Genomic DNA, 16,137 nt, shown 5'->3' on the forward strand with positions numbered 1-16,137 from the left:
TAATAATTTAATAAAATGCCAATGTATATGGGTGGTTGTTACAATTAACAAGTGGTCCATTTATCAATCTGCCTGATTTCAAAAGCCTTACCTTCACTACTTTTCATTGAATCTGGATTCTGGAAGATCGAATTTTGTATACTAACTTGCATCGGAAAGCACGCAAAGACGTTGGGCCTGCGGCTGAACACTCCGGTCGTGTCGGATTTACATTCCTATCAGATCATTAGAGTGCATATGTTTGTGTACACACTCAAGCACTACAATGTGTCCTGCGTAGTTGGCTGGTCCCCATGGCTACCGTGGCCAAATTCGGTCAGGAAGATATTATCATTTTTGTTTGAATGTCACGTGCTTCCTTATCCTGTACCGCCTAGCTAAAGAAGTTAAATATTGACATTATTCAAGCACTCTTAATGTGAAGTAGACAAACTCCTTAAAGTCTCACTTTTCATTATTAAATTAGGTTTACTCTTTTTAAAATGCTTGAGACCACTTTTTCATACGATAAGTCTACAGAGTTAGAACTCGTATCGTGTGCAACGTTTCTGAAGAGATGAACGAAAAATCAAATATTTTTTGATTAAGCTTATTAAAAGTTAAGTGCCGATAGTTGTACTTATATTTTTTTTTTTTTGCGAATGATCAGTATGAACGAATGAATGGGTTTATATATGCTTGGAGTTACTTTCTCTAATCACTAGGTACTTTTATCGTGATCTTTTAAATAGAGGTACAAAGTATCAATTGCTGCAATCAATGAATGTATGTTTTATTGTGAACTAGACATAGACAAACTAGAAAAATTCGTTCACACTTGCATCTTAATTATGTACAATAACTCATTAATAAAATAAGTAAAACATTAAGGAGTTCCTCTATAATACATGTGTGGATTGATGTTTCAAAACGATGCTACAGTTATAAAGAAAAAAAAACTTCTTCTTCCTAGATTTGATAACAAGAAAAATGAATAGATTAATTCGTAAGTTAATGACGTTAAATCTAATATTCAAATAATAAACGATTATGCTGCCATCTCTGTTAACTTACTGGAAATAGCTTAAGTCCTATGATAATGTAGAGTTTGTGTCCATAATATGAAGATATCCCGCCAGATGTCGTTGCATTATAATCTCTAGTAATAGCTTAACTTTTTTTACTGTGTGCTACTGAGAAGTTTCAATGGAAAAATCTAATAAAATTTTATCGGCCCGACATGGGGTTTGATTCCAGGACCTCAGATAGGACAGAAACAGGATGATAGTAGTAATCCTCATGTCTGAGGATCGAGTCAGACATTTCTTTATGTCTGGATCTAAAGTGAGCTGCTTCCATCTTCTAGCTTCTATCTTTATCTTCTTCAGGCACGACGTCATACTCGTTTTTCTTTCTTGCCGCAAACTACTTCACATATATAATATTTTGTGTACAAAAATTAAATATAATTTTCAATTTATTACGTCACAATATTTTTCTCTCTTTATTTTTATATAAGTACCTATTTACTACTTTTTATCACACCGTGAATTATCATTACCGTGGTGATCTTATTTCGGGACTGTCATCAAAATTCAAAGAAATAAAAAAAAGAGCTTTTTCATACTCTTGTTTCGTTTTGCATGAATTTTTGTTAGCGTTTTAATTTACAAATTTTCTTTATATACTTTCTTAGATAGAAGAATAGATTGAACATTCAAGTGGCACTAAAATTTACTTTGAAATTACTTGGGTAAATATATCGATCAAAATTGGAAAGTTATTAGTAACATTCGGTCTTTTTTTTAATAGGTCACCGCCTCTGCGTGACTACACTCTTTATAAAAATATTTTATCAGGAGTCCTGTATTTCAGTCTGAGTGATTACAACAATTAGACATAATAAATTAATGAACTGACTTCTCTTATGAATCTCAACATTACCTACTGAAAAAAATTTAAGCAATGAAGTCTTCGATTAATGAACCAATTTCTCAAAATTAAAGACGACAGTGACGTTCAAATATGGAGTAAAAATGAAATAATACTTTAAATAGCTACTCAAAGTAGCTATTTAAAGTATTATTTTCAGGTGCAATATTTACTTTTTTCTAATGGGTACTAAAACAATAACAATATGAACAACGTATTGTATGAATTTTTCAATAATATAGAAAGAAAATAAAATAAAAAATCAAATATATGTTTATTTCAACTAGTAACCAATGAGATAAACTTTATTGATATTTTTGGCCTCGCAGACAAGAGACCAATTTTTGATTTCTGCTTTTCATCTATTAATTTCCAACTCGTTTTATTTCATTAATTGAATTTTATAAAGAAGTTATAATTACAAAAATATATATTACAAACTAGTATAGTATTTAAATGACAATCTTAAAGTGCAAATGTAATATTTTCGTTCAACTGTAAATATGTTACAGTTAAGACAAAATCATAATCGGTGGGCCATCGAAAACATTTCTGCATCTCATTTATATATATTTAATTTTTTAATTTTGTTTACTAGTCGTATTGTTTCTATTTCGTTTGATTTCGACGTACATAGGAACATATGTCGGATTTCGTGTCGTTAATAAACTTTCGATTCTCTTTTTTCTATATTTTTCAGAACTCTCTTGCAATAAACTTATCAAACTTTTATGTTTCACGTCTCTGTAGTGTCCATTTATCTGTGGAACATAAGTTTCAATTGTTGTGTAAGTATTTTCTTCTTCTATTGTTTCAGAACTTTCAGTAGTAGAATTTTCATCGGCTGTATTTTCTTTAGAGGTAGCTTCAATCATATTTCTTAGTTTTACTATAAGTGTATTAGGTTCAAACTCATCGTTATTTATCACGGTACTTTCCGAATCGTTCCAATTATTTATCTCACTCTCTGTGACTTCGTCTATGTCAGACTTTCTTATATTGAAATAGTGATCTGGAACTTTAGCGTCCTCAGGACTAAATTGTATAATATTAGGAGGAATAGTTGTAATGGTTTCCGTAGTGGACATGAAAAGTTCAGATAGCGGTATTATGGGTGTGACTACAGAATATATTGGAGGTCTTCCATATTCAACAGGAATTACACCTGAGCTTCCCATGTGATAATCTTCAATATCTGAATAATTTAATTTTGGATAACTAATAATGTGGCTGTTTACAGAGGTTGCTTCGATGACTGAGCTGGTCGTATCTTCAAAGTAATTTTTGCTAGGCTCATTGATATTTATTGCGTCATTATTATTTTCCATTGTAGTGTGATGATTAAAGTATTGTGTAGTCATATTTTTCTCATTATTTACTTGAGAAATAAACTTGTTTTTATTTCTATCTTTTAATAATGTTGGTCTTTTTTTCCTTCGGTATGATATACGCCTTAAGGGCACAGTAGATTTTCTTTTAAATTTAAATAGAGGTTTTGATGTAGTTATATAAATTTGATCTATTTCATTTTTATAAAGCGTATCTTGAGAAATAGACTTATTGATGGGAAACAAATTAAACATAACAAGCGATTTTAGTTTATTATTATTTAATTTCGTTGAAGTAGTACTTAGAACTTCTTCAGCACTAGAAAGCTCAACCCTCTTAGGGATATTCTTATTAAAGGTCAAACATTTTGTTCCTACACAACTTTGTTTCGAGGCGTCAGGGTGCTTAATTTCTGTATTCTGTTCATTAAATTTTGAAACAAAGGTTGGTGCGAATCTAAATCCATCTGCTAATAAATTAATTTCTCCTGGATTGTTCGGCCTAAAAATGTGTAAAGGATCCGTGTAATGATTAGACTGTGGAGAATTATGTGTCACTGTTTTTTGTTTGACATTAATTTCTTTCGTTTCAACGGGTCCCACATACATTTCTGACAATGCTATTTGTGCTCTTGTTGGTACATAAATATCTCCAAACTTAGCATTTAATGTTTTTTCTAGGTATTTGACTACATCATGTAGGTTTTTTAGTCTTTGAGCATTGCGATATTGTTCCATCCAATTGCTTGGGCTAGTGTTAACCTTTGTAAAAGGCATTGGATATGGACTTCTGTACTCGAATATGAAGGGTTTAGGACTAGTTTTTCTTACAAATCTATTTAAAACTGTAGTTAACCGCGGCTTAATGGTATAACTTTTAGAAAACTGTTTTTTCCTTTGAGAACGAATACGCGTTTCTGATTCTGTGTGGCTTATATCTTGTAAAGCATTGATGAGAAGCGGCATTCTCTCATAATAATCTTGATCAAATCCAAAAAAGTTTCTATCAAGTCTGTCAGCTATTGGTAGATCTTTATTAATGTATTTTGTTTTATTAAAAGGTCTTTTTTCTTGTACAAAACTTGTTTCTACTGCAATCATATATTCGTAGATTACTAGAACTATCTGAAATATTAAATAACTGAATTAGTAATGTATTAAGAGCAAATTATGCATATCTATATAATATGCTTGTCTATTCGTTTAAAAGAAAGAAGTAATTAATTCATAAATAAAAGACACATCTTTATTAGAATTAGAGTAAGACAAAGGTTTATTAGAAGTATTGAAAAATATGGTTTATTTTAAAATGCTATGGACTTATTCAAATAAATATTGATTGATATTATTATCATAATCTTGTTGTTCATCTTGTTTCCATTCATTACGCTGAATTTCCAGATAACTAGCTCTATCTTGAGGTATCATTGATTTTAGATCTTCTCTTGTATCGTATTTATCTTCGATTTTAATTAATTCCCATTCATATAATTCAGAGTTCTCAGTTGTAGTTTCATTATATATATTTGTATTATTTAATGTTTTTAAGATATTTTCTAAATTCTTTATATCGTCTTCCGGCGTTCCTTCTTCGTAAGAGGTTTTTTCTGTGTCCTCTTCTAAATTATCATCATCTAATTTTAAGTATTGTTCCATAGTTTCCTTGTCAGTTGATACCTGTCCTGTATAAGGAAGTGTTGTTTTATTTTTTAAATTTATTTCACTACCAGAACGAGTACGTGTGGTAGTTACTTCTATAGTAATAGACTCTGTTTTACCATGTGATTGCCAACTCGAATTTGTATTGACATAACTAGATGCAGTTGACGAAAAATCTATTGTTTTCTCTAGTAATTTACTATTTTCTTCCTTACAGCCTTGACAAGGATAACCTTCTTCACCTTCGGTGTCATTTGTGTTTAGTCTTCGTTCATTCGTAATATTTTTACTTTCCATTAGGCTTAAGTTATGTTGGCCCTCACCAATATTTGTCGTGGTTTCATAATTGTCTACGAATTCGTTTTCAAAAATTACTGGGAATCTTGAAAAAGGTTTGCTTGGTTGTAAAGAGTGAGATTTTAAAATAAAATCTTTAATAGTAATCGCTGAAGTAGGAAACAATAATGTAGCACTATTTTCCATAGCCTCTGTAGTATCTTCTAACATATAATTTGATTCTGTTCTTTCAATATCGTTTTTAGTAGATTTGATTTTTAATGTCTGCAATTTGTTTCTATTTATACCTTTCTGTTGTATACTAGGTTTCAGTAATGCTATTATAGCATTAAGCGTATAATCTATTTTAGGTAAAATAGTGGTCGGTTGTTGAGATATATATGGTGTAGTAGATGTTACAACTACACTGTCCCTTGAATCATAAGATTTAGTAGCAGATTTTAATTTTGGTTTCAAAGTTTTTTTTTGCACATTTGTTTTTTTTGGCACATTAGCATCTAAATTTTTATAAGGTTTTGTGCCTAGTGATGATTTAGTTTTGGTAAAATTGGGCAATAATGAGCTAATGCCAGAAAAAATATTGCTAAGGATTTCATTTATTCTCTTTGGGCAATTACAGTTCTTTTTTTCATTAGAAGATATTTGTTTTGTTTTTAATTTGTGTGTCTTTTGCGTGGTTACTTCATATCCTTTAACTTTCACCATTGGTGTTGTTAAGTCTACCATTGAATTCTTGTGAATATCGTAAATATGTTTAGCCATTGGTTGCGTAGAACCAAAAGTGACTCTTTCGCTTATCATCTTATCCACGTAGTTCATTATCCTCTGATAATCTCTTATCTTCCTAACCTTCTTAAAATAATCAATATTCCTTGTTGGATTTTTAAAATATACAATGGGCGATGTTTTGTATTCGATGGTATACAACCTTGATGTTGGCATTCGCATCCAATTCCTTGTATCTGCAAATATATTTTCTCTTGTTTCCCTCATATCTTCTAATGGATTTGGACTAGAAGGTTCTTCTAAAATATTATCAAAATATTTGTGTTTTTTCAACGTTTTCAATAAAAGTGGAATGAATTTCACTGTCGCAGGGTCAAGGACTGATTTGGCTTTGTCCAATTTGACTTCAAAAGGCAAGTCATCGGAAGTAGAATTCATAAAATTGAGCCAATTAGGTGCCAAATTAGTTTTTGAAGTAACTTCGGAGATCGTGCTGTATTCATATATCAGAATAAAGCTCTGAAAGAAAAAAAAATACACCGTTTATTTTTTGTTTAACATTAATTATAATTAGTGCATGTGTTTTAAATAAATAGCATAATATTGTATAGTAAGTTATATATCATAAACTTATAATTACTACATAATGGAAATAAAACTTAAAATAAAAAAAAACATAAAAAGTTATATATGTTAAATTAATATTAGCCTAAAATTTTATTTTATGCATAATATATATTACTATTGTTTTCGAAATTTCTTATATAATATAAATATAGTAAAATGGTATTTAAAAACACACAGATCAAAATTAAAAAATAAGGCTTAAGAGTCGCTTACCTTGTTTTTTTTTGTCGAAGCACCGATACATTAGTTAAAACAACACAAACAAAAGAAAAGTGTAAAAAAAAATTAGAGAACAGCGAGAAACACTGACATTATTTGTAATTTAAAAAGAATATTGATATTGTCAGTAATAAACACAGACACAAAAGGAATAGTAACGTCAATTACTCGTATAACTTTTTTCTAAACAATCACAATTATATTCATATGCAATATAATAAAACATTAATGTGAGAACATAATTGTAATGTAACTGTCAATTGTAAAGTATCTGCCAACTTTCATCTAGCATGTCCAGTCGGCCATAGCTACGTCACAATAGATTGTCAATATGATGTTCTCGTTAGAATAATCACGATCAATTAACAGAAGCGATAATTTCTTGATAAAAATTAATAGTCATCAGATTTACATACATTCATACTAAGTTACAACGAGAATTAAACCGCAATAGTGTTACGAGAAATTAAATGGTCTCGAATAGAAATTTATATATTACATAAAACTCTAGGTCATTTATGTTTCGACTTTAATTTATTAAAATGTTCTTGGATTCCTTGATTTTATTGATATTCGTATGAAATAGAAACATTACGTACATATAACATGTGCAATTATGATTTTTTTAAACATAACATCTCGGGTCTTGATCGTTTCTTTTTCTAGTCAATTTATAAATCTAAGTTGGGCTATAACTTGTAACTAGAAGCAACAACAAGAATTATTACGTATTAGTAACTGGCGTGTATACGATGGAATATACTATCGGAAACATTATCTATACAGAAACCTAACGAATTTTCATCAACAAGTTAATCATCAAGAGTTAATTGGTAACAAGCGTTGCCCATGCATGTAACGAGTTTAATTCATTCAAGCTTCAGAACTATTAGTAATTTGAATACAATGATTATCACATCCTCTCTCCTCTGAGATTATGAATTTTCAACAATATGTTTACATCTGTCTTTAACTCATTATTATAAGCATTATTATAAGATTTCCATAATTCTAACATCAAAAATGACGAATTTCCACGCCCCGTTTTCCATTTTAGTATTCACCTATACTCCATAAGGAATTCTCTAGCAAAATTTCTTCCTATCATATCTTTGATTTCGACAGTGCTTTGTATGTATAAAACATTACTGACATTAAATATTACATGAGCATCAATCATTTGTATATGCATGGAAGAATTAAATAAGTAGGCACTGTAAAAATGACTGCCCGGAATGGTGGCAAGAACACTGCATTTCCCCTTTGAATCACAATGAATAGAATAGTGAAACAATTTGTTTTACTTTCTTTATTCCTGTAATAACACTGGCTCAATCACCCTATAAATTATAAACTCTGCTTGTTGAACTGTTTACTTTGTACAACAATATTTCCACATATCAATGAATGATAATTAAACTTTCATTAAATATAATCAACCACCCATTATGTTAACGGTTAAAAAAGACATTATGTCAAGGCTAATTTAACATCGTTTATTTACAAGTGCAACAAAAACTCGCGAACAATGTACCGAGAGAAAATACAATGAATATATCAGTTTAAATGTTTACAAAACAACACAGGAAGCCTTTGAGAGTGATATATTTATTGTTGACACAATTTGTTTTGAATTCCACGTATGTATATTATACATGCAGGTAGTTTTAAGATAATTTCAGAGCCGAGATGGCCCAGTGGTTAGAACGCGTGTATCTTAACCAATGATTGCATGTTCAAACCCAGACCCACTGAATTTTCATGTGCTTAATTTATGAAACAAATTTGGGAAACCTGCATGTATCTTGAATTGAATTTCAATGAAATTCTGACACATATGTATCCGCCAACCCACATTGGAGTAGCATGGTGGAATAAGCTCCAAAACTTTCTCTTCAAAGGGAGAGGAGGCGTTTGCCCAATAGTGGAACATTTACAGGTTTTTACTATAGATAACTTCGCCCAGCAGCTGAAATTCGACCATAATTATTGTGGAAAATTTGCGGAAAACATGAATTTGCATTATAGTTTTTTTTCCTTTTTTTAGATACGAATACCTATGTTATATGTCTCTTTTGGTATCTTTTCCTATTGAATGGGATTTTAGGTAACCTTATTTAGATTGGTCGTCCACTCATCAGTATCTACCGCCAAACATTTAATGCTTTGTTCCGGTTTGAAGGGTGAGTACGCTAGTGTAATTATACACACAAATATACTTTATCTTGGAATCTATCTCACGGTTGACGGCACATGGTCGGCGTAAGGAATAATTTCCACTTCATTCTTACAGTGTTTTTAAGAAAAGATTTCTTATCATCTGGTGGTCATGTACGTCTACTTTCTTATGCTAAAAATGTAATGAATGAATGAATGACTTAATAGGTTATCATTACTAATTTTTTTTCTCCTGAAAATGAAATTATGTGTATCAATTCAGATCAGGGACTACTGAATAATATTTGGGGAAATTTTATGTAACGAAGAACTTACGATGAACATATATATACATATATTTCTTTATTACCGAAAGATTACATTAGTTACGTCATTACATTTTTTACAGTTATTAATTTGGAAAAAAAATATTTGCAATACTTTGTTTTAATTATATATATTTTTAATGTCATGATAATTTTGTTGTCATTTAATTATGGGATTGTATATCGTCCGAGCTCTAGTTTAAACGTTCGAAATTGTAACCGGTAGTTGGTACCCGCAAGACAGGCTTGCCTAGTGCGGGGCCACTGGAAGTTTTGTGACTATGTTAATTTTTCCTTGTCAATAAATTTATTTTTATTTATTTATTTATCAGTGAGTTATTCATGAAAATATGTATCCATGGAAACAACTGAAGCTTTAGGGCTCTTTACACTAGGTTCTTGTTTTCTTATATTATTGAAAATTGTTACTGACTAATATATTTGAAGGTCCCACGATGAGATAAGTTAGAATATATGTATTTATAAATAGTATGTTCTAACATGATATTTTTTTATACAATGCTTCTGTCATGATGATTTTGTTCCGTATATCATTTACTTATTTACAAAAAACTGCCAAACAACGAATTCTTTATTTATCTTGTCATAGTTCATGTTATTGGAAATGACTACCGATACCTTAAGTTCTAAGCTCATAACATTAGATTAGTTGAAATCAAGTATATTTTTGTGTACATAAAAATACTCGGCCCTTACGGTTTTCATTTATTTTCCCAAAAATATGCGTATTATTATAGTTTCAAGGCGGACATTGGTCATGTAGTGATTTGAAATGACATTCAATAAAGTCATAGATGATCACTAATTTATTTACATAACAATTATTTACTATTAGGAAATAGCTAAATATATGTAGATGGATCAATTCATGTTAGCCATCATAGCTACTTAGAATGTGACAGCAACATTGCCTTCTCGAATGGCATTTCCGATTCATTGAATATTATTTTAACATATATGGAGAGAAAATCACTGATCTAGGCGCGCAATATTATAACTGACTAGATAATCTGACTCATGGAAATATAACAATTATTAAGAGTAATAATACCTTTTTAATTCTCATAAATGATTTTATATTAAAAAAATTTACGAACCAAATGATCTATCCACCTATAGTGTATAATTATAATAATAATATTTATAATCATTATCTCAAAAATATATGCAATATAAGGACCTATAAAGTTACGTATGTCATGAAAATCAGTTATGCTATGAAAGTTCAGTAACAATCGAATTACTTAGTTCTTGAACGCGGAAAAACAAATAATGCCTAATTCTAATCTATCATTTTAAAACAAAATTAACTGTCATTCATAGGTGAAAAAAATGCCTACAGAAACATACATCTCGGACTATACAACTACCATTTTTATAATTAAGTGACACGAAATATTTTCAACATAATTTCGTTACAGCACAGCAGATTATTTGATATAGAAAAACCGAAATTGATCAGAGGATAGAACCTTGTCAGAATTTTGATCCATGGTCATAAGGAACTCATATGAACGTGTCATAAGAACCTCGATCAAGATTTTCGTTCGTATCGAGTAAGTAGTCCTCACAATTATTTAAGACGTACCCTATTATAACATTTTAAGATCTGTGCATTCTTAAGGGTAAACATTAAATACCTTAATATGAGCAAGGATGACCATAATCATTATTGAAAAATTGCATATTTCGAACATTTCATTTTTCTGCTTCTATATATTGACAAAATTAGATACTAAAGCTCGTTAACAGCTAAACAAACAAAAATCGGTTCGGACTTTGCCTATTTTATATAAAGAAGTTATCTTTTTTTTGTGTCAGTTGTCACCTGCGGCTTCGCTCATGTTTTAGAGGTTGCTCGTCAAGTTAGACATAAAAAAAGCTTATGATGGATGATGTATGAAGTTAAAGTTTGTTTCATAACAAATTTTATCAAATTCGGTTTGGCCGTAAAAGAGCAATAGACAGAGTTATTTTCGCATTTATAATATTAGTATAGATTACGAAAATAATACACAAAATTACACGATTATTATTACAAAAGAATGGTTTGAATAAATAAGATATGTGAATTTCATTAGACACGTCATTGTGAATTATACGGATACGTAACGGGTTACATTACCATAATTATAATATTAATTTACAAAGAGACGATAATACTTTCACTATATTTTAAAATATACTTACAACTACAACGGTAACGGTTATCGTCGTGGAAATAGCCGCGCAAGCGCAACCCTGTCTCAATTGCCTCTTCCTAGATAGCCTTAGAAATTCTTCCGTCTTGGCATCGATGGTTCTGTACAACCCAAAACGCCTGATTTGGGAACTAGTTATGCTGTCAGACTCGTCTGTCGACATCTTGTTGTTTGGTTCACATCACTAATAATGCTTTAAAGAATGTACCGTTGTTTGTTCTTGTTATGATAAAACACGCGCGTCGCTCGCGTCCGTACTGAAAAATGCGCCGGATTCTTTGTTAGCGCGGCCATTATTTTTTCTTAGAGATGTTTATAGCATAGGGATGAGCTATCAACTTTTACATTTTTATCGACTAACTCGATTCAGTTTTTATTTTACTAATGTTAAGAAAACACTATTGAAAGATATGTGCATAGGCATTTTTACAGATACAGGTTTAATATTTCTAAAAATAATAATCTTTTTATGGGTCAGGATTTTTTATTATTATAAAGTAGATTTAAAAAACTAAACAACCAATGCAAATTGCATTGGTTGTTTTTTAATTTTAATGTAATTAAAACAGTTCATTTATCCGTTCCTACGATTTACTTTAAAAAATCGCGCATATCCCAAATAGAGTCTTATAAATACATAAAAATAAAAGTTAATAAAGGCTACATCTAAGTTACATTAACAAATATTTACGAAAAATACAACGAATTAAAGCAAATAGAAAATATAATACATAAAGTATCTAATTAAAAAAAATACTATAAATAAATATTTCAACTGCCCAAAATATTGCCACAATTGAAATTTACTATCGATATTAAAACTAAACATCACTGTAAATTCGCGTGTGCTGGGCAGTGGTGCGTGCTAGCCACGGACAGTGCTCTAATCCCACCTAGCACCGAGTGAAAACGTTTGTTTTATTTTTGACGTTACTTTCGTAAGTTTCATATCGCACGGGTCATATGCCACCGACCTTTTACAAAATATTTTCCCATTACGAACTAAGGATAAGCTTAGATTATTATGTAGGTATTAATTCTACATAAAAAAAAAACATAAAAATCTTTTTTGATAAAATTCTGTGACTTAAAAATAAATTTTAAAAAATATCTTGATTACGATGGAATAGATAATCATAATCCGTATAATAATAAATAATCCGTGTACGATGTACGTCCAGTGATCGAAATTCATAATCATTATTGAAAATTTGAGAATAATATGTTATATATCGGAATCGGAAAATGCATGATATTTTTTTTTAATCTCATTTCCATTTATGAAACTTCCGTTGATACAAACACAAATAGCCAAGAAAAATTAAAATCGTTTTACAAACACAGGAGAAAAAGGTACTGAGCTGTTTTACCTTTGCCAATTTTATAGTTAATTGATTAAACTTGTTTGTATAACTACATATATTAATAATAAATAATAGTTTATACCCAAGTAAAACCAATTTTTTACATGTTTTTTATAACTTAGTTGCATTTATTATTTTACTTTTATATTTTCATAATTATGATAAGTTTTATTTAAATATAAAACTATTTTAATGATATGCTAAAAGTATACTGAATATTTTTTTGTGTGGGTAATAATAGGAATTTGGGTAATAATTTTAAGCAATAGGAGATACACATTAGAAGACTAAGATACCATTGCCATTAAATTAATTACTTTAACGTGGATAAAAGATAAAAAATAAAGAGGAATTTGGCACCAGTTTACTAAAAAAATGACAATTTAGCGCAATCAAATCGAAACGTATAGATCTACACATTCACGAAGGCGCCCTTCAAGTTAAATTATTTTTATAAAATAAACCTAAAATATTATCTAATTTGTATTTATTTTGGTGCATTTACAAGAGTATTATTTGTGTCGAAATGACTTCTCAGTCATCTAATAAGCACGTCACTTACTCATGCAGGCCATTAATAATAATTTAACGTAGAGAGATACTCCTTCGTAAATGAATAAATCTATAATAAGCTTAACAATTTTATTAATCGAATTTTGACGGAAGTAAGGCTGTATTGAGTAGAGATGGCCCAGTAATTAAAATACGATTATGGTGGGTTTAAGCCCGAGCTAGCACACAGGAAGTAGAAGGCTAAGAGTAACACGTTACAGGCTGTATAAAGAAACATTTTAAAAAGTAAAGAGTTCCATTTATATTTTTGGAAGATTTATAAATTCGAAATATTCTAAAAAATAAATTGCCTTATACTCAAATGATTGTAAAAACACTTTGACTTTTAAGTAAATATTAAAAGTGTTGAAAGTAAAACTCGTAGTATCGTGTTATTTAATTCAAAATCACTCAGATCGTTCACATTGTGTGTTTTCTGTAAAGAAAATCAAACAAAACAGATTTATAGCCTCTTGATATGACATTATCTGAAAGCATTCTTGATTGATGAGTTTTATACACGATAAACCATTTGAAGAAATTTATTAATTTTAAATTTGCCTTAACACGTTGACTGTCCAGGCCAAATCCAACAACCTTCACGTGGCGTCCTGCGGTTTTTTTATTAAAAGTAGTTGGAAATACTTCACATTTAATAAATATATACTTGAAATCTCCGTCACTGTAATATTACAGTTATTTTCAGCATGTATCACATGTGATACAAGGACGTCTCGTCCTTAATTTTAGTGTATCACATATGATGCAGGGAACGTCGAAGTAAAAAATGTGGGTATTCATATAACTAATTGTTTTAGTTTTCTTGCGGTAGTTGCATAAAAATAATTATAAACGTTAATCATAATTAATCGAGCATCGCAGATCTATTGTTGCACAAAATAGTTAGCAAAAATGAGTTCCCGACCGTTAAGTGATGCTAATTATTATACCAGTGTACCTTTAGTTAGATTTCTTAAAAACCAGAAAACTGATTTTTGTGGAACTGTCAGAAAAATAAGGCGAGCGCTTCCTTATGAGGTGGTACACCAACCATTGAAAAAGGGTGAAGTCGCCGCTCAACAAAATGACTGCATGACGTGCCTCAAATGGCACGACAAACGTGATATTTTCATGTTATCTACATGCCACAATCATGAAATGCAGCTATCTGGAGGTTTTCGACCTATTATGAAACAAAAGGTGGTGCTTACGTACAATAATGGAAAAAAAGGAATTGATCTAGCGGATCAATTAGCAAGCTACAATTCTCCTGTGCGAAAGACATGTATTTGGTACAAAAAGATAGCAGCAGATATTTTGTCTATTGGAGTTGTGAACGCCATCATCCTTCACAATGAATTAAATCCAACCAAAAAATTTAGATTATTAGTTGGCCATGAATACATAATAAAAAAATATTGACAATTGGAGCATTAGCTGTACCCGCTACAGGGCCATCAAGATCTCTAATGGCTTCATCGCATTACCAATATACCTAGAATAGCTAATGGTAAAATTGCAAGAAAACGTTGTCTTAGTTGCTACAAGAAATTGAAGGATGCTGGCAGCACCACAAAAGAAGCTCAGAAGAAATCACCTCAGGTACACACAGAGTGTAAGCAATGTAATAAGCCATTTTGTAGCCCATGCTTTAACGAATTTCATTGATTTTTTGTCTTAGCAATATTTTCATTCAGTAAAAAAAATGTGTTGGTTCATTGGTGTTTTACTTTTCTTAATATCTATTCTAGACGTCCTAATAATATTTATTTCCCTAACTCAGACGTCCTCGCCAATAAACGGTGTAGAGTCTGTACGCCTACTTGCATCAGATGTGATGCAAGGACGTATGGTGAAAGATAAATTTGTATCATATGTGATGCAGGGACTGTCAACGTGTTAAATTTGCTCTTCTTTTTTTAAGGTTGGATGAACTTCAACAAGATTTTTTGTATCCGAGTACGCCCAAGCCAAAAGTAAGGTTATGATTTCAGCAGACCATGATTGTATATAAGTTAATGTGTCCGTATGGTAATCCCACATATCTTTTAAATTACCTGTTATAGTTTAATAAATGAGTTATCGTTAGAAGTGTCTTGATTGTCTGCTTGGTTTATGGATAACGTCACATTAAATTATATATAACGGACTAACTCAACTCAAACTCTAATTCCTTTATTCAATATAGAAGCATAACAATTATTTATTGTTATTGATAGTCAAATTACACACTACCAACGGATCCGAAAAGAAAATACCCTCACCGAGTAGAATCGCGAAAGAAACTCAGCCTCAACTCAGTCTTTTTTTTTGTCAATTTTATAATTTCCATTTATTCAATATGAATAGAAATAGCCAGGAGACGATCGTTTCATCCCAAGGTGTGCTGTCAACCATAAACTAGAGGGCTCTATATCATGTTATAAAGAAAAAGATAAACATGGCAATTTAATTTAAAATCGTATGGATCCTCGTTAGCGACAGTCGCGACATGCTCGTGATGCGTGCCATGCCAGACTGGTAACTCGTAACGGCTTGTGTATTACATTGTATATGTTATTATTAAATACCATATTATAGTAATTTATATAAATAAAAATACATATAAGGTATAAATAATATAAACTTGATATAAGTTGTATCGGTGTTTATATTGAGCTTGCGCAGACCATCCTGTTTTGATTAATTAATAAACAATGTAAAAATGTATATAATCATTGTTCGGAGTGTCAACAAATGTAAAAACCAG

The 16,137-nt window shown here is 30.5% G+C and overlaps 1 protein-coding gene across 1 annotated transcript; it reads right to left on the bottom strand.

The window, feature by feature from the left end:
• Positions 1–2,438: 2,438 nt before the first annotated feature.
• On the bottom strand, positions 2,439–11,739 carry LOC135193346 (uncharacterized). The gene is made up of 2 exons (XM_064215248.1): positions 11,462–11,739; positions 2,439–4,364 (listed from the first exon to the last, which is right to left on the bottom strand). The coding sequence occupies exons 1-2, from the start codon at positions 11,633–11,635 to the stop codon at positions 2,493–2,495; spliced, it is 2,046 nt and encodes a 681-aa protein (XP_064071318.1). The 5' UTR covers positions 11,636–11,739; the 3' UTR covers positions 2,439–2,492.
• Positions 11,740–16,137: the final 4,398 nt, after the last annotated feature.

This window comes from Vanessa tameamea, chromosome 6 (genome assembly GCF_037043105.1).
Source record: "Vanessa tameamea isolate UH-Manoa-2023 chromosome 6, ilVanTame1 primary haplotype, whole genome shotgun sequence".
NCBI lineage: Eukaryota > Metazoa > Arthropoda > Insecta > Lepidoptera > Nymphalidae > Vanessa > Vanessa tameamea.